The 23,967-nt window shown below is 40.7% G+C and overlaps 1 protein-coding gene across 3 annotated transcripts in view; it reads left to right on the top strand.

The window, feature by feature from the left end:
- Nucleotides 1-16,786, top strand: part of galnt1 (UDP-N-acetyl-alpha-D-galactosamine:polypeptide N-acetylgalactosaminyltransferase 1) — a 161,203-nt gene extending 144,417 nt beyond the window's left edge. For all 3 annotated transcript variants that reach the window (XM_063043908.1, XM_063043907.1, XM_063043906.1), the window contains exons 9-12: nt 183-322; nt 10,004-10,102; nt 11,035-11,169; nt 15,350-16,786. In XM_063043908.1, the coding sequence (XP_062899978.1) occupies nt 183-322; nt 10,004-10,102; nt 11,035-11,169; nt 15,350-15,496 (521 nt within the window). In that variant the 3' untranslated portion in view covers nt 15,497-16,786. The remainder of the gene's footprint in view (nt 1-182; nt 323-10,003; nt 10,103-11,034; nt 11,170-15,349) is intronic.
- Nucleotides 16,787-23,967: the final 7,181 nt, after the last annotated feature.

The following is a 23,967-nucleotide window of genomic DNA, read 5'->3' as shown; positions in this document are numbered from 1 at the left end:
TTTCCTTGGTACACGTGACAATATTAAATCAATTCCAAATTAATAAAGCAGTATGTGTTGGAAATATCCAGCAGGCAAGTTAGTATTTGTGCATAAAGAGATGAGTTAACATGTTGAGTGTAATTGTTTTTATCGTTACCAATGATGATGTTTTTGTTTTGTGATTTATGGTAATTCCATAGGTGTTACAAAGGTTGAATATGGAGATATAACAGCACGCAAAGCATTAAGACAAAAGCTGTCATGTAAACCTTTCTCTTGGTTCCTGGAAAATATTTATCCTGACTCTCACATTCCACGACATTATTTCTCCCTGGGAGAGGTAGGATTTCTGAAACTGACTTGAATTTTAACAATACATTTTTAGTCGAACTAGCTTTTATCACTATTTTCATTTAGGTCATTATATTTTTCTCTGTTTGATAACAATCCAAATTGTGGAATTATTGAGTACTGGTTTTATTGATTGATCATGTGTATGCTATAGCTTTTTGCAGGAAAGGCCAGGTTGAAAATCCAAATAATTTCTTGTGAACACAGGAATTATACATTCCCTGAAAAGCTCGTACTGTTGCTATTCTGACTGTACTTCAATATTAGACTGTGTTTCCGCAGATCCTCGGCAATTTCCCAATAGTTATGCTTGGAAATCTGTGCACTGTATATATCCCAGATTAAAAATGAGTACTTCCCACTTGTAATTGGAGTTCTCTGTAGCTCATCCACAAGATTGGAAAATGCAAAATAATTTTCTTTATAACTGCAAACTCACCTAACATTATTCTATTGTTCTGACAATATAAAATAGAGTAAGTTATTTTCATTTCAATTGAATTTCTGTTGTCACCTTCATGACAAGTCTGTCCTTCTGATTCTTGTACAGTATATGTTTGACAATTGGCAGATGTGACTTGAAATTTCCATTTTCATCCCTCTTTATTTTAAAAATGATTTTTTTGACTAAGCCTTCAATCACCCGAAATTGTTTTTGGTCTATTTTTTGTGTATATGACTACATTTCTGTGAAGCACCTTGAAAATTCTATGTTAAAGTTCTACTGTTACAAGTTGTTAATAATAGTGAAACCATTATCAGGTAGGTATAAATAAAATAGGTATGTTGACTAATTGTGTATTATGTGAAAATCGTTTCCAAATTTGTTTTTTCAATCTGCCAATACAAGCCAAAGTTGCCTTTCAGCATCATTACCCCTTAATATGCTTTCAAGAACACATTGATTAAAATAAAAATATCCTTTAAAGAAACATTAAAATCTGGTTTTTGATAGAGTAGTAGTCACCTTTTAAATAAGAAAGTCCAAACTTTCCTAAGAATTAAAACAGCTAATACTTTATAGGTACCGGCAGAGAAATATCAGAGAATTCAAAATATTGAAAGAGAGCTTATATCCCTATTGACTTCACTTTTCATATGGAGATGCCTCAATTCTAATTCAGTCTTCTTCCCCATTTAGTTTCATGTTCTTTTACAAATAACTGTCTAATTTGCATTTCAGTAATATTGTTGGTCCTAATAGCTATGCCTAATTGAGTATTTTGTTTTTACTAATTTCATACTGAATAAAATTTCCATTTTCCTTTCTATTCTTTGTTTTATCTACTCTGTGATACAGTTAATTAACCAACAGAACAGTTTTATTCTTCAGCTTTTCAAATCTTTCTATAATAGAAACCTGTGGAGCCTATTTTCTATTTTCCAGTGCTAAGCTTGATTTTACAAACGTCTTTCATAAACATACAGTTTGTTCTTGTATCATTCATATGATTTTTATTGTATTATTTTTCAATGCCTCATGAATAATCCTACAGTGATTACAGGTACATAGTTTTGCCTGCAATTATCCAGGAATAGAGTGATCAGTAACTAATGCAAATTCAGGTAGAAAATTAAAGGTTCCAAAAATCCTTCATCAAACAACAATGAAAGTTCTTTGTCCTGCTTTTAGATTGAATAAATTTGTTACAACATTAGTTTTTTTTTAGAAAAGGGTAATTGATAGGCATGTGTGGAATTTTCTTGCATTTATTTGATCCATGAAAAATTGCAATCAGATGTTTCAAGGGTAATATTTTTAAAGTTTTAAAATTCAGTAAACATGTAATACTCAGTTTTATCAGAAAATTTCCTTTTTCAATAATACTGTCTAAATAGAAAATTTACTTACAGTGCCTTGAAAAAGTATTCAGCCCCCAACCCTTTGTTCACATAAATGAGATTGCAAACCGGAATTTTGATCAATTTAACTGAGAATTTTTATTTTTCAATCACATGCTCCTTTTTTCCCCCACAGTAAAGCCCAAAAAAAAACAGGCAAAGTTATAAAGCATGAAAAACTTAAAATACAAAAACTGAAAGGCATTCCCATAGCATGATGCTACCTCCATCATACTCTACAGTAGGGATGTTACCTGGCTGATGCGTACATGTACTGCTTTTAAAAAAACATATTCTTGCCTGTAAAGACTTTGAAAAGTGTCACTTCAAAGATACTGTAAAGATATGGAAGAAGGTCTTGTCGGATGAAACTGAGGTGGAACTTTTTGGTCTCAGCACTAAGCTGTACATGTGGCATAAATTTAATACTGTATATCAGCCAGGTAATGGCATCCCTACAATAAAATATGGTGGAGGTAGCGTCATACTATAGGGATGCTTTTCAGCAGCAAGGACTGGAAATCTGGTCAGGATTCCTGTGAAGGTGAACGCTGCTAAATGCACAGAAATCCTGGATAAAAACGTACTAGCCTCTGCCAGGAAACTAAAACTGTCGAGGAAGTTTGTCTTTCAGCAGGGTAACAATCCAAAGCACACTGCTAGAGCAACCACAGAGTGGCTTCAAATGAAGAAAATTGATGTCCTTGAATGACCTAGTCAGAATCCTGACTTTAATTAACCCAATCAAAAGTCTGACAAGACCTCAAGGTTGCTGTGCACTGCTACTCCCCAACTAACCTGGCACAGCTTGAGCAATTTTGCAAGAAGGAATGGGCAAATCTTGCCCCATCACATTGTGCAAAGCTACTAAAAGCTTATCGAAACAGGCTACTGGCTGTAATAGCTGTGAGAGGTGGTTCAACTAAGTACTGAGCAAAGGGGGATATATACTTCTGAACTGCTGACATTTCAGTTTTTGAAGTTTTAGTTTTTTATGTTATAAAATTTTCTGTTTTTTTTGGGGGGGGAGCTCTGCTGTGAAAAGAGGATGAGCATGTGATCCACAAATAAAAATTCTCAGTTAACTTGGTCAAATTCCCTGGTTTATAATGCTCAGAGAACAAAGGGCTGTGGGCTGAACACTTTAAGACACAATATCATTTAAGTAGCTGTAATAAAATTGAACTTTAAAATGAGTCAAGCTTATTATAAGGTCAAGATATTATAAGGAAAAGGTAAATAGGATGATTTAAAATGTTTCTTTTTATAGATTATAAGAACAGGATATTATACTGAAGCATTTTAAAACAATAGTCATAGCTTGAATACAGCATTCCATGCAGGTAATAAAACCATAAGACATAGAAGCAGAAGTAGGCCAGTGGCCCATCAAGTCTGCTCCATCATTGTCTTTCTCCCCCCTCTTCAGCTTCACTCCCTGTAACCTTTGATGCCGTGTCCAGTCAAGAACCTGTCAATCTCTGACTTAAATACACCCAATGACCTGGCCTTCACAGCTACCTGTGGTAACAAATTCCAAAAATTCACCACCCTCTGGCTAAAAAAATTTCTCCGCATCTCTGTTTTAAATGGATACCCCTCTATCCTGAGGCTATGCCCTCTTGTCCTAGACTCCCCCACCTGGGAAACATCCTTTCCACGTCTACTCTGTATAGACCTTTCAACATTTGAAAGGTTTTAATGAGATCCCCCATCATCCTTCTAAATTCCGGCAAGTATAGACCCAGAGCCATCAAACGTTTCTCGTATGATAACCCTTTCATTCCTAGAATCACCCTTGTGAACCTCCTCTGAACCCTCTCCAATTCCAGTACATCTTTTCTTAGATGAGGAACCCAAACTTGTTGATATTATTCAAGGTGAGGCCTCACCAGTGCCTTACAAAGCCTCGGCATCACAACCCTGCTCTTATATTCTAGACCTCTTGAAATGAATGCTATAATTGCATTTGCCTTCCCTACCACCAACTCAACCTGCAAGTTAAACTTTAAGGGTGTTCTGAACAAGGACTCTCAAGTCACTTTGCATCTCAGATTTTTGGATTTTCTCTGTTTAGAAAATAGTCTGCACATTTATTTCTTCTACCAAAGTGCATGACCATGCATTTTCCAACATTGTATTTCATTTAGCGCTTTGTTGCCATAAGACCATAGGAGCAGAATTAGGCCTTTCGGCCCATCGAGTTTACTCCACCATTCAATCCTGGGGCTGATCCAATTCTTCCAGTCATCCCTACTCCCCTGCATTCTCCCCATACCCTTTGATGCCCTGGCTAATCAAGAACTTATCTATCTCTGCCCTAAATGCACCCAATGACTTGGCCTCCACAGCCACTTGTGGCAACAAATTCCACAGATTTACCATCCTCTGACTAAAGTAATTTCTCCGCATCTCTGTTCTAAATGGATGTCCTTCAATCCTGAAGTTATGCCCTCTTGATCTTGACTCCCCTACATGGGAAATAACTTTGGCATATCTAATCTATTCAGGCCTTTTGACATTCGGAATGTTTCTGTGGGATCCTCTCTCATTCTCCTGAACTCCAGAGAATACAGCCGAAGAGCTGCCAGACGTTCCTCATACGGTAACGTTTTCATTCCTGGAATCATTCTCATGAACCTTCTGTGAACTCTCTCCAATGTCAGCATATCCTTTCTAAAATAAGGAGCCCAAAACTGCACACAATATTCGTGAGTGTGGTCTCACGAGTGCCTTATAGGGCCTCAACATCACATCCCTGCTCTTATATTCTATACCTCTAGAAATGAATGCCAACATTGCATTCGCCTTTTTCACCACCGACTCAACCTGGAGGTTAACCTTTAGGGTATCCTGCACGAGGACTCCCAAGTCCCTTTGCATCTCTGCATTTCGAATTCTCTCCCCATCTAAATCATAGTCTGCCCACTTATTTCTTCCACCAAAGTGCATGATCATACACTTTCCAACATTATATTTCATTTGCCACTTTCCCCATGCCCCTAAACTCTCTAAGTCTCTCTGCAGGTTCTCTTGTTTCCACAACATTACCTGCTCTTCCACCTACCTTTGTATCATGGGCAAATTTAGCCACAAATCCATTAATCCCATAGTCCAATTTATTGACATACATCATAAAAAACAGCGGTCCCAACACCAGCCCCTGTGGAACTCTACTGGTAACTAGCAGCCAGCCAGAATAGGTTCCCTTTATTTCCATTCTCTGTTTTCTGCTACTAACTCCCCTGTAATTCTGTGGGATCTTATCTTGCTAAGCAGTCTCACGTGCGGCACCTTGTCAAAGGCCTTCTGAAAATCAAAGTGCACCACATCTACTGCATCTACCCTGCTTATAATTTCCTCAGAAAGTTGCAGTAGGTTCGTCAGGCAAGGTTTTCATTTCAGGAAACCATGCTGGCTTTGGCCTATCTTGTCATGTTTCAAAGATACATTTAATGTCAGAGAAATATATACAGTATACATCCTGAAATGCTTTTTCTTTGCAACCATCTATATGGTGTGCCCCAAAGAATGAATGACAGTCAAATGTTAGAGCCCCAAAGTCTCCCTCCCCCCACTGGCAAAAGAAAAGCATCAGCACCCACCACCGAGCACTTAAGCGTGAGCAAAGCAACAGCAGAGACACAGATTTGCAGTTACCCCATAGACTTTGCGTTTCACCTGGTATTCGACATACCTCTCTCTATCTCTCTATCTCTCTATCTCTATTTCTCTCTCTCTCTCTCTCCCCCCTCTCTTTCCCCCCTCTCTCTCCCCCCTCTCTCTCCCCCCTCTCTCTCCCCCTCTCTCTCCCCCTCTCTCTCCCCCCTCTCTCTCCCCCTCTCTCTCCCCTCTCTCCCCCTCTCTCTCCCCTCTCTCTCCCCCTCTCTCTCCCCCTCTCTCTCCCCCCTCTCTCTCCCCCTCTCTCTCCCCCTCTCTCTCCCCCTCTCTCTCCCCCTCTCTCTCCCCCTCTCTCTCCCCCTCTCTCTCCCCCTCTCTCCCCCTCTCTCTCCCCTCTCTCCCCTCTCTCTCCCCCTCTCTCCCCCCTCTCTCCCCCCTCTCTCTCCCCCTCTCTCCCCCCTCTCTCCCCCCTCTCTCTCCCCCCTCTCTCCCCCCTCTCTCTCCCCCTCTCTCTCCCCCTCTCTCTCCCCCTCTCTCTCCCCCCTCTCTCTCCCCCTCTCTCTCCCCCCCTCTCTCCCCCCCTCCCCCCCCCCCTCACCCCCTCTCTCTCTCTCCCCCCCTCTCTCTCCCTCTCCCCCCTCCCCCTCCCAAATAAGGGAGAAAGAGGTGTTTTCATTTTCACAGTGAGTGGGGAGACATAGCAAACAACTCGGTGGTTTACGATGTTAAAAGTCTGCCACGTCGCTTTTTCTGAGCTCTGTGCCCAAAAATCACGAGTCTCTGGGTACCCTGTAGATATCCTGACTCCCCCAACGACACATGGGTCTCCTGTCATGACACCAACCCTTGATCGACCCATTTCCCCGAGCCCCGAGATCCTAGGCTTCCAAATCCAAGCTGAATACTTGGGCTGAGCCCTTGATGTTCCGAGTAATGGCCAGTCATGAAACCCTGAAAGTGGGTCCCATTCCTGCAAAGAACCGGAGTCAGCATGTAACTCAAGGTTAGGATCTTCAAAAGAACCTTGAAAGGGAAAAATAAAGATATTAATGATGGAAATAGAGCAGTTTATGAAGATGCAAGCAAAGCAGTTGCCATTTAGTGACATCATCACTCTGCTCCACCATGTGCCTCCAGGTACTCTATATTCTCATCCCTAACAATCGATTCCAACAACTTCTCAATCACTGGTCAGGCTAACAGGTCTATAGTTTCCTTTCTGCTGCCTCCCACCCTTCTGAAATAGTAGAGTAACATTTGCAATTTTCCAATCATCTGGTACAGTGCCAGAATCTATCGATTCTTAAAAAATGCCTCCACAATCTCTCCAGCTACTTCCTTCAGAACCCGAGGGTGCATTCCATCAGGTCCAGGAGATTTATCCACCCTCAGACTATTAAGCTTACTGAGCACCTTCTCGATCATAATTTTCGCTGCACATACTTCACTTCCCTGACATTCTTGAATGTCCGGTATACTACAGATATCTTCCACTGTGAAGACTGATGCAAATTATGCATTCAGTTCCTCTGCGTCTCTTATTACAATATCTCCAGCGTCATTTTCTATTGGTCCTATATCTACCTTCAACTCTCTTTTACCCTTTATATACCCTTTATAAGAAAGCTTTTAGTGTCTTCTTTGACATTGGTCATCAGCTTCCTTTCATAATTCATCTTTTCCTTTCCTAATTCTTAGTTTCCTTCTGCAAGTTTTTAAAAGCTTCCCAATCCTCTATCTTCCCACTTGCTTTGGCTTCCTTGTATGCCCTCTCTTTTGCTTTGGCTCTGACTTCACTTGTCAGCCATGGAGTGTCCTTCTTCCATTCAAAAATTTCTTCCTATTTGGAACATATGTGTCTTGCACTTCCTTCATTTTTTTCTGCAGAAATTCCAGCCATTGCTGCTCTGCTGTCCCTCCTGCTAGTGTCTCTTTCCAGTCAGCCTTGACCAGTTCCCCTCTCATGTCATTGTAATTTCCCTTATTCCACTGAAATACCGACACGTTGGAATTTAGTTTCTCCTTCTCAAACTTCAAAGTGAACTTTATCATACTGTAATCACTGTTCCCTGAAGGTTCCTTAACCTTAAGCTCTCTTATCACCTCCACATCATTGCACAACACCCAATCCAGCACAGCCGATTCCCTAGTGGGGTCAACAACAAGCTGTTCTAAAAAGCCATCCCTTAGACATTCTACAAATTCTCTCTCTTGAGGTCCATTACTGGCCTGGTTTTCCCAATCCACTTTCATGTTAAAATCCCCAACAATTATCATGACTTTGCCCTTCTGACACACCTTTTCTATCACCTGCTGTAATTGTAATCCACATCCCAGCTGCTATTTGGAGGCCTGTATACAACGGCCATTAGGGTCCTTTTACCCTTGCCATTTCTTAACTCAACCCATAAACACTCTACACCTTCTGATCCTATATCATCCCTTTCTAATGATTTAACATTATTTCTTATACACAGGGCCACACCACCCCCTCTGCCTACTAGCCTATCTTTCCGATACACTGTATATCCTTGGACGTTCAGCTCCCAATGGCAGCCATCCTTTAGCCAAGATTCAGTGATGGCTGCAATGTCATACTTGGCAATCTGTAGCTGAATTTCAAGGTCATCTATTTTATTTCTTATGCTGCGTGCATTAAATATAATATTTTCAGTGCAGTAGTTGTTGCTTTCTATTTTAACTGCACCACACCTCTATTGCCCTGTAACTCATCCCATTGGCTGTGACTATGCCTCAGCTCCTGCCTGTCTTTTCTGTTGCACGTCATCTTCGATTGATTTGTTTCCTCCTTCCTCAGTCCTGTCACTCTGGTTCCCATGCCCTTGCCAAATTAGTTTAAACTCTCTCGAACAGTGCTATTAAGCCTGCCTGCTCATATATTGGACCCCTTTGGGTTCAGGTGTAACCCGTCCTTTTTATAGAGGCCCCAGAAGAGGCCCCAATGATCCAGGAACCCAAAACCCTGCCCCCTACACCAGTCTCTCAACCACGCATTAGTATGCCTGATCATGCTATTCTTGCACTCGTTAGCATGTGGCACAGGCAGCATCCTGAGCTTACTACCCTGGAGGCCTTGCTTTTCAGCTTCCTACCCAACTCCCTTCAGGACCTCCTCCCTTTTTCTACCCATGTCATTGGTACCAATGTGTACCAAGACTTCTGGCTGTTCACTGTCTCCCTTCAGAATACTCTGCACCCGATCCGAGACATCCCGTACTCTGGCACCTGGGAGGCAATACACCATGTGGATATCTCTATCAGGCTGACAGAACCTCCTGTCTATTCCCTTCACTATGGAATCCCCTATGACTACCGCGTTCCTCATCTTCTTTTCTCCCTTCTGCACCGTGGAACCAGGCTCACTGCCAGAGACCTGATCACCGTGGTCGTCCTCTGTCAGGTCACCCCACACCCCCCTTGCCTATTCTCCTAATCTAAGTCCTTCTGCAGCCCTCCTGTTTCCTCAACACTGCCTGCCCCTCCTCCAATCGTCATATCATCCACAAACTTGGCAACAAAGCCATCTGTTCCATCATCTAAATCATTGATATACAGCATTAAATGAAGAAGTTGCAACACCAACCCCTGCGGAACACCACTAGTCACTGGCAGCCAAGCAGAAAAGGATCCTTTTATTTCCACTCACTGGCGTCCCCCTGGGAGTTCATCCCTCACAACAGTATCCAAAACTTGTTTCCATGATTTAAACAAAATGAAATGTATGGTCTTATTACCAATTTTAAAATGAAATTTACAAACAGCACCTGTTACTAAATGAATCTTTTTAATATTTCAGTAATAGTTTTGGATCCTCCTTGCAATTCATTTTTATGAATTCTTAATAGCTTTTACCAAATTAGTATTTAGTATTTCTCACATTTGTATAAAAATGATGAGATTTGGATTTTTTTAATTTTATATTTTATAGTTTTCTTTGATCACTTAGTCATTTGTTTCTCATAAGAGCTGATATATAATAATCAATATCAAAAACACTAAATTCCATTCTACAGCAATTAGAATATTTCCCTGGATTAAATTACTTAACAGACAGTAAAAATCAAGACTTTGGCCTTCACATTAGTACAATTTGAGTGATGACTGGGCAATTGAGTTAAGGTTCTAAAGGATTGTATGTTTTCAAATGTGTCTCAACCGATTAATTGTAATCTACTTCCTCTTTCAGATCAGAAATGTAGAGACAAACCAATGTCTGGATAATATGGCAAGAAAGGAAAATGAAAAAGTGGGAATATTTAACTGCCATGGTATGGGAGGCAATCAGGTGAGCTGCTGTCCTCCTTTTCATAGTCATAGTCATACTTTATTGATCCCGGAGGAAATTGGTTTTCGTTTCCGCTTAGCTGTTTCAATAAGTGGTTGGACATCACAGTAGCACATATTGAGCTTTGAATATTTCCATAATTAACACTTGTTCTACTGATTTTTAACTTGTATGAAGTAATAACTAATAATAATAGTTCTGCCTTTGTGGTTACCTACATAGCAGTAAGTTCCTTCTGATGAATTTGTACATGCATTCTTGACTCCAGACAAAATTTCAAAGACTGGGTTAATATAAGTGATTGTAAGGCCTTGATATTAATGTTTGGCTGTAAACTCTGGGCTGTAATTGACATCAAGAAAATAAATATTTCAGGAACATTGTGAGAGTTTGCATTGTGGTTATGAGATGTGTGCTTTGTGTTTTTTTTGCTACTGATAGTTGGAAAATCTGAGCTACTTGAAAGCTACTTGAGCTTTTAGAAGTTTCTCTGGGGCATTTGGTGGATGAATAAGTTCATGTTAGAGTTCTGAAAATGGAGGATAATGGAGAAAATATGTTTGGAAATGTATATGGAATGAAATATTGAGTTTTAATTTGTAATTTTAGAATGATACAATCTGCAAACCAACAAAAAAGTTAATGGAAAATTATAACTGAAAATATATCTAGAATATGCCTATAGACTTTGTAGCACTAACATTGCAATAAGGAGAATTAAAACTTGGAGCCCATTAAAGCAGTCTACAACAAGTTTGTGTTTTAATCATCTGTTCAGGTGCAGCATTTGTTTAATCAAACACTAGCTCTTAAAAGTAAATTGAAGATAAAGTGCAAAAAAATTCTTAAAACATATTGTAAAATATCTCATTTTACATGTGAATTAGATTTTTTTCCTTAATCTAAAATTAACCTTTTTTTATATTTTCTAGGTGTTCTCCTACACTGCAAACAAAGAAATTAGAACTGATGACTTGTGCCTAGATGTGTCCAAACTTAATGGTCCTATCATGATGCTGAAGTGCCACCATCTAAAAGGCAATCAGCTTTGGGAACACGATGCTGTAGTAAGTGCTGTCTTTATGATAAAAGGAAGGTTAAATTAGTTTTTCAAGGAACTTAAAAATTTGCTGCGCACATTTGACAGCAACTTTGGAGCTTAGAAAAATGGAGGGCTATGGGTAACCCTAGGTAATTTCTACAGTAAGGACGTGTTCGGCACTGCATTGTGGGCCAAAGGGCCTGTATTGTGCTGTCAGTTTTCTATGTTTCTATGTTTAAGGCTCTGTCTATTTACTTGGCTAGTCCTAACAGTTGGTTCAATGTTGAAACTGTTTTGTAGCTGCTGTAACCTTACTAAAATAAACAAGCAAAAAAAGTATACAGAGAAATTAACTAGTTTACCAAAGACAATATCACAGGCTCCCAGTTCACGGTGGAGGCCACTTAATGGATTTGCTATGGAAAATACAAGGCAATCTCCTACTGATACTTGCACAATGATAATCTATCAAACAATGTAACATCCATTTCTAGTTAATTAAAACAACAACTCTTTTTCTTCTGCCTCCAATACAATCGAATTCCCTCGCCTGTACATGGAGCATTAGTAATTGAGAGAAGAATTTTCCAGATTCATGGATTCAATGGGGCAGGTGGGAGTGACAGTGGAAGAATTCAAAATGCACAAAACTGCAATACAATCAGTTTGCTAGGAATGCAATCTCTCTGTAATACGAGGGTATAAAAAACCTTTTCTCTGTAAACTATAACACTCAATAATCTTCTCTTATAAACCCTACTGAATGGACAACTGAAAATGGCTAAAGAAAAATGGTGAATCATATCACCATAATGAATGTTTCATTTCTTTTGGCTACAAATATACACAAATGTGATGGCTTAGCATTGCTAATGTAACCACTCCTGGGCAGCTCTGCAAACTAATAGAATCATATTCAAAACTTGTTGTACCATTGGAAATGCTAGATCAGAGCTTGATTAGCTGATGATCTCCCAGTGTTTATTTCACTCTGATAGTTACTGGTTTGGCGCTGAGACACTGATCTTCTTTCAATAGGAATTAGAATAGGCCATCCAGCCCCTCTTCTCTGCTCGACCATTAAATTTAATCATGGCTGATCCTTTCATTCAGGCTTACTTTATTGAACTAGCTCCATATCTCCTGATTCCCATCAAGGCTGGGGCGGGGTTCTGAGTTGGGTGATCAGCCATGATCATAATAAATGGCGGTGCAGGCTCGAAGGGCCGAATGGCCTACTCCTGCACCTATTTTCTATGTTTCTATATGTACAATTCTGTCTTGAATATACTCTACACCAGGAATTCAACAGCCTCTTCTGTAGAGAATTTCAATTGGTCACCTGTCTCTGCGTGAAGAAATTTGTCTTTGATGCAGTTTGAAATGGCTGACCTTTCGTATTGAGACCATAGCTCCAGGTTCTAGATAATGCATTAAGGGGAAATAATCCCACTTCAACACTGTTGGATAAGTACAAAGGCTTGGGCTTCTCCATTGCTACTTTCTGGAGCCCCATGTCTGTCACATTCATGGTCGTCATCCTGTTTCTTCGTACTGGCATTTTCTGCAATCTTTATCTAATAGGTCTGACTGGTTCTTAGAACAGAACTTCCAGCTCTTTTTCTGCCTCCCTGATACATGGCAATGTGTACGCCTGGGACTGGAGGTCATCAGTTCCAAGCCATCTTCTTCAAACTGCGTTCTACCACTTCGGGAGTGTACATTATGATTCACAGTGGTTTCTGCCTGTTGCCACCTGGTACTGCTCCAACACACCATCTGCCTTGATATTTATTTATTTATTTATTTATTTAATTCACTTAGTTTACTTAGTTCCATAAATATAAAACTATCTTTCCTCTTGCGCAGAAGTCCCTTATCAAAGTCTGTGCTCCATAGACACTACTTGCTGTCAAGATACACATACTGGACCCACAAATTTGAATTCCCGGGTAATACTAATTTTGAGTCAACTGACTACAGTCAGCCTGTTCCAGTTGATTAACTGATTTACCTGGGGGTGGTGGACTGCATACTCTTGTGTTTACTACTACAAATTAAAACTGCAGGAACATTTACTGTAAGAAAATCTAAGAGTAAAGCCAAATGAAACTGCTAAGTATTTAAAATGAAGTTGCCTCCATACTCACTAAAGTCCACACACTTTATATACTGGGCACTATACATCATTGCTTTTTCACACTTCTGGCACCAGATTCTACTGACTTCTGTTCCACCTGATGCTCTACCAATAGATGCTATTTTCCTGGTTCTCTGAAGTCATTTGAATCAGATTGTAGCAACACACATAAAAGTTGCTGGTGAACGCAGCAGGCCAGGTTGTGCTCCTTTGGTGTTGACTGAACTTTCAAGTAGTTTTGATTCTATTGTATTTCTTCTACCATGAATGCCTGTAAGAAAATTAAATTCAACATAGTGTATGGTGACATATACACTTTGAATTTACTTTGAACTGGATTTCAATCCTTCTCCAGTGTCTGAACGGCTGTTTTGCTGCTGCTGGTTTCAAACCGATCCTTTGTTCTCCTACCAGCCACTGATCTGATTTCAGTCATCTTTGGACTTTTTGATTCGCTTAAACCATTCTGTGGCAATATTTCAAACTAGAACAGAGAAGTTATTCTCAATTACATGTCAATAATTGCCCTCCAGAGAGCTTCACTATCATAACTTATGAAGTTGCTGTTTGAGGAAGTTAATTACACAGAAGTTGGCTGCTGCATTTCTACAATGTAGGTAGCTAGTCATATGTAAAAAGATACTTGAAAATCCAAATTCTGCAGATACTTAAAACAGGGGCCCTCCATTGGGAGGGGTCAACCATGGATATTGCATCCTAGCTGTCTAGGTGTTATGCAAGCCAGGGGAGTATCATATGGAGAGCAAGCCATTGTCCATCCAACAGGGTCTCCCTCTCCCTCTCCACGCAGTTGATGAATCCAAAGGAATGGTAGAGACCAGTACAGTTTGCCAGCAACAGCATCGCAGGAGTTACCAGTCAGCGTTCAACTCAGTGTAGGACTGCCTTAGGGGCTCTAGCTCTGGGGTTTACTCCTGAAGCCTTCCACATGAGTGGATATAGCCACAAGGCAGTAGGGGTTTGAGGTCAGTGTTTTCCTTCTAGATGAGGGGAGCATTTAATAGGTAGAGGGAGATTATCCCCACTATCTCCCCTGGCTAGGATGACCTTAAGGAACCTGGCTATGGTGTATTGTGAGCAGTTTTGGGCCGCTTATCTAAGAAGAGATGAGAGTCCAGAGGAGGTTCACAAGAATGATTCTATTATTGAAAGGGTTAAAGTATAAGAAGTATTTGATGGCTCTGGGCTTATACTCACTGGAGTTTAGAAGAACGGGGGTGATCTCGTTGAAACCCATCGACTATTAAAAGACCTATATAGAGTGGATGTTTCCTATAGTTGATGAGTCTACGACCAGAATAGATGATGCCCATTTAGAACAGAAATGAGAAGGAATTTCATTAGCTGGGTGGTGGTGAATCTGTGAAGTTCATTGCTATGTATGGCTGTGGAGGCTAAGTCATTTAAAGCAGTGGTTGATGGGTTTTTGGTTAGTCAGGGTGTCGAAGGTTATGGGGAGAAGGTAGGAAAATAAGGTTGAGAGTGATAATAAATCAGCCATGATGGAATGGCAGTGCAAACTCGATGGGTCAAGTGGCCTAATTGTTCTCCTATGCTTTTTTGGAATTAGGTCCTCTTATTTAGTCATACTTCTATGCACCTCCATTTAGTCTCAATTCAGCTACTTCTGTTCCAAAGGAAATAACAATTCCATATCCAATTGTTTCTTATAATTTTCTTCACTTGTCTTCTCTGTTCTCTGTCCATGCAATCGTTCAATGTTGTGACCAAAAATATGCAAATAAGTCAAAGTGAGGTTTACCTGGTGATTTAACAGTAGTACAGCATTTCTGCTCTTAAATTCTGTGCTTCTGCTAGCAATGATGAGATGAGCATTTTATTGAGCTTTAAGGATTTGTGCAAATATCCTTTGTTCCCTTAAAATGTAAGAAATAAAAGTAGAATTAAGCCTGCTGACATTTAGCACATCTGACTATGCCACCTGAATTGCTTGAAGAAATTTTGTATATTTGTATCTTCATATTAAAATGATAAGTGAATTTCTCTGATAGGAAAGTAATAACAATATTTTCTAATGTTTCAGAAACTGACCCTGTTGCATGTGAACAGCAATCAGTGCTTAGATAGAGCCACAGAGGCAGACAGCCAAGTACCCACCATGAAGGATTGTAATGGAAGCCGCTCACAACAGTGGATTCTACGCAACGTCACACTCCCTGAGGCTTTCTGATTGGTCAGCTCTGAAGATATAATGGGCTACCTCTGTGCACCTTACTGCTAGATCCATACTTAAAATGAACTTTCATCTAGGCAGCGAATAGGTTCCTCCTACGAGCATATAGACAGTTGAAAGGATATTACAAAAATCTGTATTCCTTATTGGCGGTTTGAAACCGTAGACTTTGGAGAAACTGTGCACACTGATGTTTACATTGTTCTGAACTGATTTAAAAAAGGGGAAGGTGGGGCTGTCGAGATTGTTTAAATCTTAGTGAATGAACTTGCACTGTTCATTAAGAAAATATAATTTTAATGAAGTGGTCCTAAAACATCACTGTTTTTCTGTTAGCAGCATATCATAGTAATTTAATTGCACAATTGTTGTATTTGACTGAAAGCGTGGCTTAGCCCCAGAAATGTTCATAATATTACAAAACATTTTGGTTTATTTGTGGTAACCAATGTTACATAATATCAGTGCAAGAAGTCAATGAACATGTATCAAAAGTGCATTTAAATCACTTTTTTATGAATAAAAAAAATCTATTTAACTGGGATAGAATTCATGGAAAAATTAATATTACAATTATGAGGACTTTAATTTTGTGTAGATTTTTATACCTCAATGAAGAATTAACCAGCTCTGATTTACAATTTTTGAACATTATTTTCCATGGAATTGTTTCAGTTAATTCATTCTTAATATTGGTAAATTTTAAAGAAGTAGAGGCCACATAGAGACGGGGAACTGAAGGAATGTCGTTTTTTGTCAAGTATCTTACTTCATTTAATGTTTCCTCTTTGCAATTTCTTGTCCTGGTTCTGTCGGCTATTAAATATTGTTTTGGCTCCTTCCTGAATTCTTCTTGAATTATTCTCAAAGTACTGCTGCTATGAACCAGTTAAGGAGCATTTCATTAAGCAGCTTCTGAAGTACAATGAATCAATGTTTCTGTATATTTCGACTTTGTGTTCTTGATGAATACTCCATTTTCTCATAATGTTAGGAATGTGTGTGGCCTAGGTTCAATGGGATGTAGATTTTTTTCCCTTTTTATATATTTTGTTTTATAAACAAAATTCACTGAAAATTTCTCTTTAATAGGCTGGGCTGCATCTGGAGTTTTTGCAGGATGAAGTCTTCATTCCATCCATAAAAATATCCTGCTACTTCACTATTTGCGTAACTATACTAGATTCTGTGAAATACTGGTGATTGCTTTTTTTTCCTAATAAAATTTTTGAAACTGATTTAATTGTGTGTTTTCTACCTATCCATTTCGTACAGCAATAAAATGCCCTTTCAGTATAAATCCTTAATTTTGTATGTCTCTATTTTCCTTCAATCTATGCATTCCAGTGCCTATTTTAGTTGATCTTTTTGGGTGTTCTCCTTGAGATCGACTGCTGTTGTATTACTTGGCATAGAGAACATCGTGGTCAGGTTCTGGCTTGTACTGAGTAGGCCACATTTTCACAACTTTCCAGCAGGATCCATTGTGAAACTTTCTGATTTCCTTCATAGTGGACGTTAAACACTTCAATTGCCAAACTGATGGCTCAACACAAAATGAAGACAAAATGGTCTGTAGCTCAGAATTGAAGTTTCTTTAAGTTTCTCTTACTTAAACTGTACTTGGCCACACAGTCTTGAGCGTAGATAGAGTAGAACAGTGGGCTAAGCATGCACCCTTGAGGTGTCTCTGTTGGTAACTAGCGAAGAAATTTTATTTCTGATCTGGGCTGACTGTGGTCTCCCAATAAGGAAGTCGAAGATCAAGTTGCAAAAGAAAATACAGAAACCCAACTTTTGAAGCTTGGTTATCGGTACTGAAGGAATGACGGTGTTGAGCCGTAATTGATAAAAGTCAAGTCAAATTTATTAATATAGCACATTTAAAAACAACCCACATTGACCAAAGTGCTGTACAGATCAGAGCAGATAGCTAAAATCACAAATACAAGAAACACAGACATAACCAACAAGGCAAACAGCTTATAGGCATGAAAGAAACAACACAAGGGCCTGGGCACAAACCAAAAATCAGCCACGTCAGAAGGATTCAAGCGCTAGTGAATAAAAGTTTTGAGCCTGGATTTAAAAGAGTCGATGGAGGGGCCAGATCTGATAGGGAGGGGAATGCTGTTCCACATCCTTCGGGAGGACAGTGTCAAGGGGGCAGGTTGCAGGTTTCATGGTGGACACAGTCTTTGTAAGGAAGGGAAGTGTGATGGGTTGGAAACAGTCCAGTTTAGATGAACAAACCAGTGAGACAGCTAGGTCACGGGTGGGGGTGGGGGGCGGTGGGGAAATGTTCTTTATAATGTCCTTAACTTTGCGGTCACCCCTGAGCTTAAGCCAGGAGCTCCATGTCAGCCGACCTGAGGGACCTGGAAGTAGAATAAGGGGTTAGAAGGTCTGTGATATAAGGGGGGCCAGCCCATTTAGGGCTTTTATAAACAAACAGGAGAATCTTAAAATCAATTCTGAACCGTACAGGCAGCCAGTGGAAGGAGGCCAGGATAGGAGTAATATGGTCCCTCTTCTGGGCACCTGTCAGGAGCCTAGCTGTGGCGTTCTGGACCAGTTGCAGACGGGACAGGGACGACTGACTACTCCCAGTATACAGGGAGTTGGAGTAGCCCAGGCTGGAGAATATAAGGGCGTGGATGACTTTCTCAAGATCTTTGAAAGAGAGAAACTGCTTGAGATAGTACAAAGCTGGAAAAAACAGGCTTTTACTACTGTATTAACTTGCTTGTTAAACTTAAAGGTGGAATCAAATATCACACCAAGGGATTTAACATGGGGTTTGACAAGGGTGGACAAGTTACCAAGAGTGTTGGTAATCACTTTGATGGAGTCGGGGACCAAATGGGACAACTTCAAACTTGCCTTCATTCAGCTGTAAGAAGTTTTGTGCCATCCAACACTGTATTTCCTCAAAGCAGTTCATGAGGCTGGCTAGTTTTGACTGGTCGTTTGGTTTCAGGAGCAGGTAAAGCTGTGTGTCATCAGCATAACAGTGGAAAGAAATGTTGTATTTTTGAATGATTTGGCCGAGGGGAAGCATATATATATATATATATAAAAGAATGGGACCTAGGATGGAACCTTGTTGGACCCCGCAGGAGAGACTAGCTAGGGGAGAAGAAAATTTGCCTATGTTGACGGAGAAGCTTCTATTTTTGAGGTAGGATGTGAACCAGTTCAAGGCAGTGCCATCAACACCAACCCCGTATTGGAGACAGTCTATTAAAATGGCGTGATCCACAGTATTGAACGCTGTGCTGAGGTCAAGAAGAATTAGAATGACAGAGTCACCTGAGTCGATAGAGAGGAGCAGGTCATTGTACACTTTCAGCAGGGCAGACTCTGTGCTGTGATAAGCCTTAAAACCTGACTGAAATCTTTCCAAGATATTGTTTTGCTGTAAGTAGGGCAGCAATTGACTGAGAATAACCTTTTCGCGAACCTTTGGCAGGAGCGGAAGTTTAGAAATAGGTCTGTAGTTACTAGGTAAGGTAGGGTCTAAGTTGGGATTTTTCAGGAGGGGTTGGACCATGGCGCGTTTGAAGCAGGTTGGGACAGTACCAGTGCCCAGGGGGCTGTTAATAATAGAGAGGATGCTGGGACCAGCTATGTCAAAGACATCCTTCGGGAGGACAGTGTCAAGGGGGCAGGTTGCAGGTTTCATGGTGGACACAGTCTTTGTAAGGAAGGGAAGTGTGATGGGTTGGAAACAGTCCAGTTTAGATGAACAAACCAGTGAGACAGCTAGGTCACGGGTGGGGGTTGGGGGGCGGTGGGGAAATGTTCTTTATACACCAGTCATTGAAAGTGGGCATGCAGGTACAGCAGGCGGTGAAAAAGGCGAACGGTATGCTGGCATTTATAGCGAGAGGATTCGAGTACAGGAGCAGGGAGGTACTACTGCAGTTGTACAAGGCCTTGGTGAGACCACACCTGGAGTATTGTGTGCAGTTTTGGTCCCCTAATCTGAGGAAAGACATCCTTGCCATAGAGGGAGTACAAAGAAGGTTCACCAGATTGATTCCTGGGATGGCAGGTCTTTCATATGAAGAAAGACTGGATGAACTGGGCTTGTACTCGTTGGAATTTAGAAGATTGAGGGGGGATCTGATTGAAACGTATAAGATCCTAAAGGGATTGGACAGGCTAGATGCGGGAAGATTGTTCCCGATGTTGGGGAGGTCCAGAACGAGGGGTCACAGTTTGAGGATAGAGGGGAAGCCTTTTAGGACCGAGGTTAGGAAAAACTTCTTCACACAGAGAGTGGTGAATCTGTGGAATTCTCTGCCACAGCAAACTGTTGAGGCCAGTTCATTAGCTATGTTTAAAAGGAAGTTAGATATGGCCCTTGTGGCTACAGGGGTCACGGGGTATGGAGGGAAGGCTGGGTTCTGAGTTGGATGATCAGCCATGATCATAATAAATGGCGGTGCAGGCTCGAAGGGCCGAATGGCCTACTCCTGCACCTATTTTCTATGTTTCTATGTTTCTATAATGTCCTTAACTTTGCTAATGAAGAATTTTAAAAATTCTTCACACTTAGCAGGGGACACATCTAAGCTGATACTAGGGGCGGGACAAATGACAGCATTTATGGTACTGAATAATACCCCGAGATTATGAGAGTTGTTAGAAATGAGGTCAGAAAGGTATTTTGCTCTCACAGCTTTAACTGCTTACTGATATTAGTGAAGATTGTTTCTCAAAATTTCAAAAGAAATTTGAAGCTTATCACACTTCCACTTTCATTCGGATATTCTGCACTCCCTCCTCAGGGCTCTGGTGGTGTCATTAAGCCAAGGCAAGCCTTTAGGCTTAGGCATTTTCAATTTAAGGGGAGCAACAGTATTCAGAATAGAAGAGCAGGTGGTATTAAATAAGGAAGAAAGTTTCTCAGTGCTGAGATGGGGAGGAGAAGCTTCAATCATGGAGTGTTGAGAGCCTCAGAGAACTTACTGGCAGTCAAAGAGTTAATATAACGAGAATAACGTACAGGAAGATGAGATTTAATAGAGGGAAAAGGCAGAGATACATCGAACATAACAGCGCTATGATCCGACAGACAAGCGTCAATTATTACTGCATTGCAGATCGGAAAACCAGACGATAAGACTAGGTTGAGTGTATGGCCTAGCTTGTGAGTGGGTCGGGTGATAAGCAGAGCAATAATCCTTTGATCCTGCACAATTCCAAAGCCTGAGTCTCATATAATCAACTTGTAATTAAAATCTGAAGCATATGTCTGTGTCTCTGCAAACCATTAAACTCTAGCATTTTCAGATCTTATGGTTAACAATGATCATTTCAATTGAAGTTTTAGCTCAGGCCTGTACTTTAGAAGCCTCAATCAACTTAACTACCTAGAGGAGACCAAGGCCAGAATGGCAGGCTGATCTTGTTCAAGGACAAAATGGCATACTGTCTCTTAAAGTCAATCATGCTATAAATTCATGAGCATTCTATTCACTCCAAGAACCGAGCAGCATCCACTGCCACGACAGCACCCACCCACTTGTGTCCCACATGTGGGCGAGCCTTCAGGGCCCAGATTGGCCTCATCAGTCACCTCCGGACCCACAGCCACCAATCTCCCATTTGACTTTGAAGCCATGGTCATCTTCGACTACGAAGGACGAACAACAACAACAACAACATTCACTCCACTAGTTCCTCTCTACAACCGTCTTTATGTACAGTCTGTATAGATACAGACCACTCTTTTAATTGATTTTAGATTCTCAGGGTTGATTGCTGTTATACTATTTGGCACAGAGAATGCCATGGTTAGGGTTTGGTACGTGCACGGCAGACCAGAGTTTCCCAAACTTTCAGCAGTGTCCATTGCCATGCACCCAGATTTTCTTCGTCTTGAACAATAAAGAGAATTGTTAACACCTCAGCCGCCTACCAGATGCTTTGGAGCACCTAGGAGACTGCAAGACATAACAGGCTGCTGTTTTATCAATTACAACTCAACACCATCATTCCTTCAGCACCGATAACCAAGCTTCAAAAGTTGGGTTTCTATACTTTCTTCTGCAACTTGATCTTCGACTTCCTTATTGGGAGACCACAGTCAGCCCAGATCAGAAATAAAATTTCCTCGCTAGTTACCAACATGGTCACCTCAAGGGTGTATGCTTAGCCCACTGCTCTACTCTATCTACACTCATGACTGTGTAGCTAAGTACAGTTCAAACGCTCTCTCTCAATTTACCAATACCAGAGCTGGTAGAATCTCAGGTCATGATGAGGAGGCTTATAGGAGTGAGATAGATTAGTTAGTTGAGTGGTGTTGCAACAATCTCTCAGTCAACATTAACAAAACCAAAGTAACAAAGTTCAAAGTAAATTTACTATTAAAGTACACTTACTGTATGTCACCATACATTACTGTGCGATTCATTTTCTTGTAGCCATTCACAGTAGAAAAAAGCAATACAATAGAATCAGTGAAAAGCTATGCACAAACAAAGACTGACAAGCAACCAATGTATAAAAGCTTGACAAGGAAATGAGGAAGAGAATCTTAGAGCGCTTGCCAGTTCTCATTGAAAGGTCAGTGGGGGAAAGGGTGTGCAGCTTTAAGTTTCTGGGTGTCAGCATCTCATAGGAACTAACCTGAGTTGAACACACTGATGCATTTTCTTTAAAGAAGCAAACTAGTGGCTCTGCTTTCTTAGGAGCTTAACAAGATTTGGTATATCAACAAAGACTTACAAATTTCTGTAGATGTACAGTAGACTGGTTGCATCACAGCCTTGTATATAGGCTCCAATACAGAAGATCACAAGAAGCTGCAGAGGGATTATATACAGAAGCAGCTACTTCAGAGGCACAACCCTCCCCAACATCAAGGACATCTTAAAGAGGCGAAGCCTCAAGAAGGCAGCATCCCTTGTTAAGGACCCTCATCTATAAGACTTAGGAGCAGAATTAGGCCATTTGGCCCATTGAGTCTGCTCTGCCATTCCATCATGGCTGATTTATTATCCCTTTCAACTCTGTTCCCCTGCCTTCTCCCCATAACCACTATATCCAATGACTTGGCCTGCACAGCTGTCTGTGATAAAGAATTTCTCAGATCTACCACCCTCTGGCTTAAGAAATCCCTTCTCATCTCTGTTCTAAATGGATGTCCCTCAATTCTGAGGCTGTGCCCTCTGGTGCTAGAATCCGTACTATAGGAAACATCCACTCTCTCCAAACTTCTCAATATTTGATAAGTTCTAATGAGATTCTCGCCCATTCTTCTAAACTCCAGCGAATACAGGCCCAGAGCCATCAGACGCTCCTCATATGTTAACCCTTTCATTCCTAGACTCTCTCCAACACCAGCACATCCTTTCTTAGAGAAGGAACCCAAAACTGCATAATGCCTTATAAAGTCTCAGCTTTACATCCTTGCTTTTGTATTCTTGTACTCTCAAAATGAATGCTAACAATGTATTTACATTCCTTACCACTGATTCAACCTACAAATTAACCTTTAGGAAATTCGGCATGAGGACTCCCAAGTCCCTCTGCATCTCTGATTTCTGAGTTTTCTCCCTATTTACAAAACAGTCCACACCTTTATTCCTTCTGCCAAAGTGCATGACCATACACTTCCCTACATTATATTCCACTGGCCATGTCTTTGCCCAAACCCCCAATTCTCCTTCTGCAGACATCCTATTTCCTCAACACGACCTTCCTTTCTGCCTATCTTTGTAGCATCCGCAAACTTGGGCACAAAGTCCTCACTTCCTTCATCCAAATTATTGACATGCAGCATCAAAAGAAGTGATTCCAACACCGATCTCTACAGCACACCACTAGTCACTAGCAGCCAACCAGAAAAGGTTCCCTTTTATTCCCATTCTTTGCCTTCTGCCAGGCAGCCAATCTTCTATCTATTCTAGTTCCTTTCCCCTATTACCACAGACTCTTATCTTATTAAAAAGCTTCATGTGTGGCACCTTGTCAAAAGCCTTCTGAAAATCTCAATAAAGAACATCCACTGACTGTCCTTAGACTATCCTGCCTGGTATTTCGTCAAAGAATTCCAAAAGATTTGTCAGTCAAGATTTCCTCTTTAGAAAACTATGCTGACTTTGGCCTATTTTATCATGTGCCTCCAAGTACCCCAAAACCTCATCCTCAACAATAGACATTTTTCCAACCACTGAAGTCAGGCTAACTGGCCTATAATTTTCTTTCTTCTGCCTCCCTTCCTTCTTAAAGAGTGGAGAGACATTTGCAATTTTCCAGTCCTCGTCATCCATTCCAGAATCTAGTGATTCTTGAATGATCATTGCTAATGCCTCCACAATCTCTTCACCTATCTCTTTCAGAACCATGGGGTGCAGTCCAGCTGGTCCATGTGAATTATCCACCTTCCGACTTTTCAATTTCCCAAGCACCTTTTCCTTATGTAATGCGCTGGTTAAGATCGCTACTACTAT

This window comes from Mobula hypostoma, chromosome 3 (genome assembly GCF_963921235.1).
Source record: "Mobula hypostoma chromosome 3, sMobHyp1.1, whole genome shotgun sequence".
NCBI lineage: Eukaryota > Metazoa > Chordata > Chondrichthyes > Myliobatiformes > Myliobatidae > Mobula > Mobula hypostoma.
The sequence above is the reverse complement of the archived record's forward strand: the minus strand, read 5'-3'. Positions and strand labels throughout refer to the sequence as shown.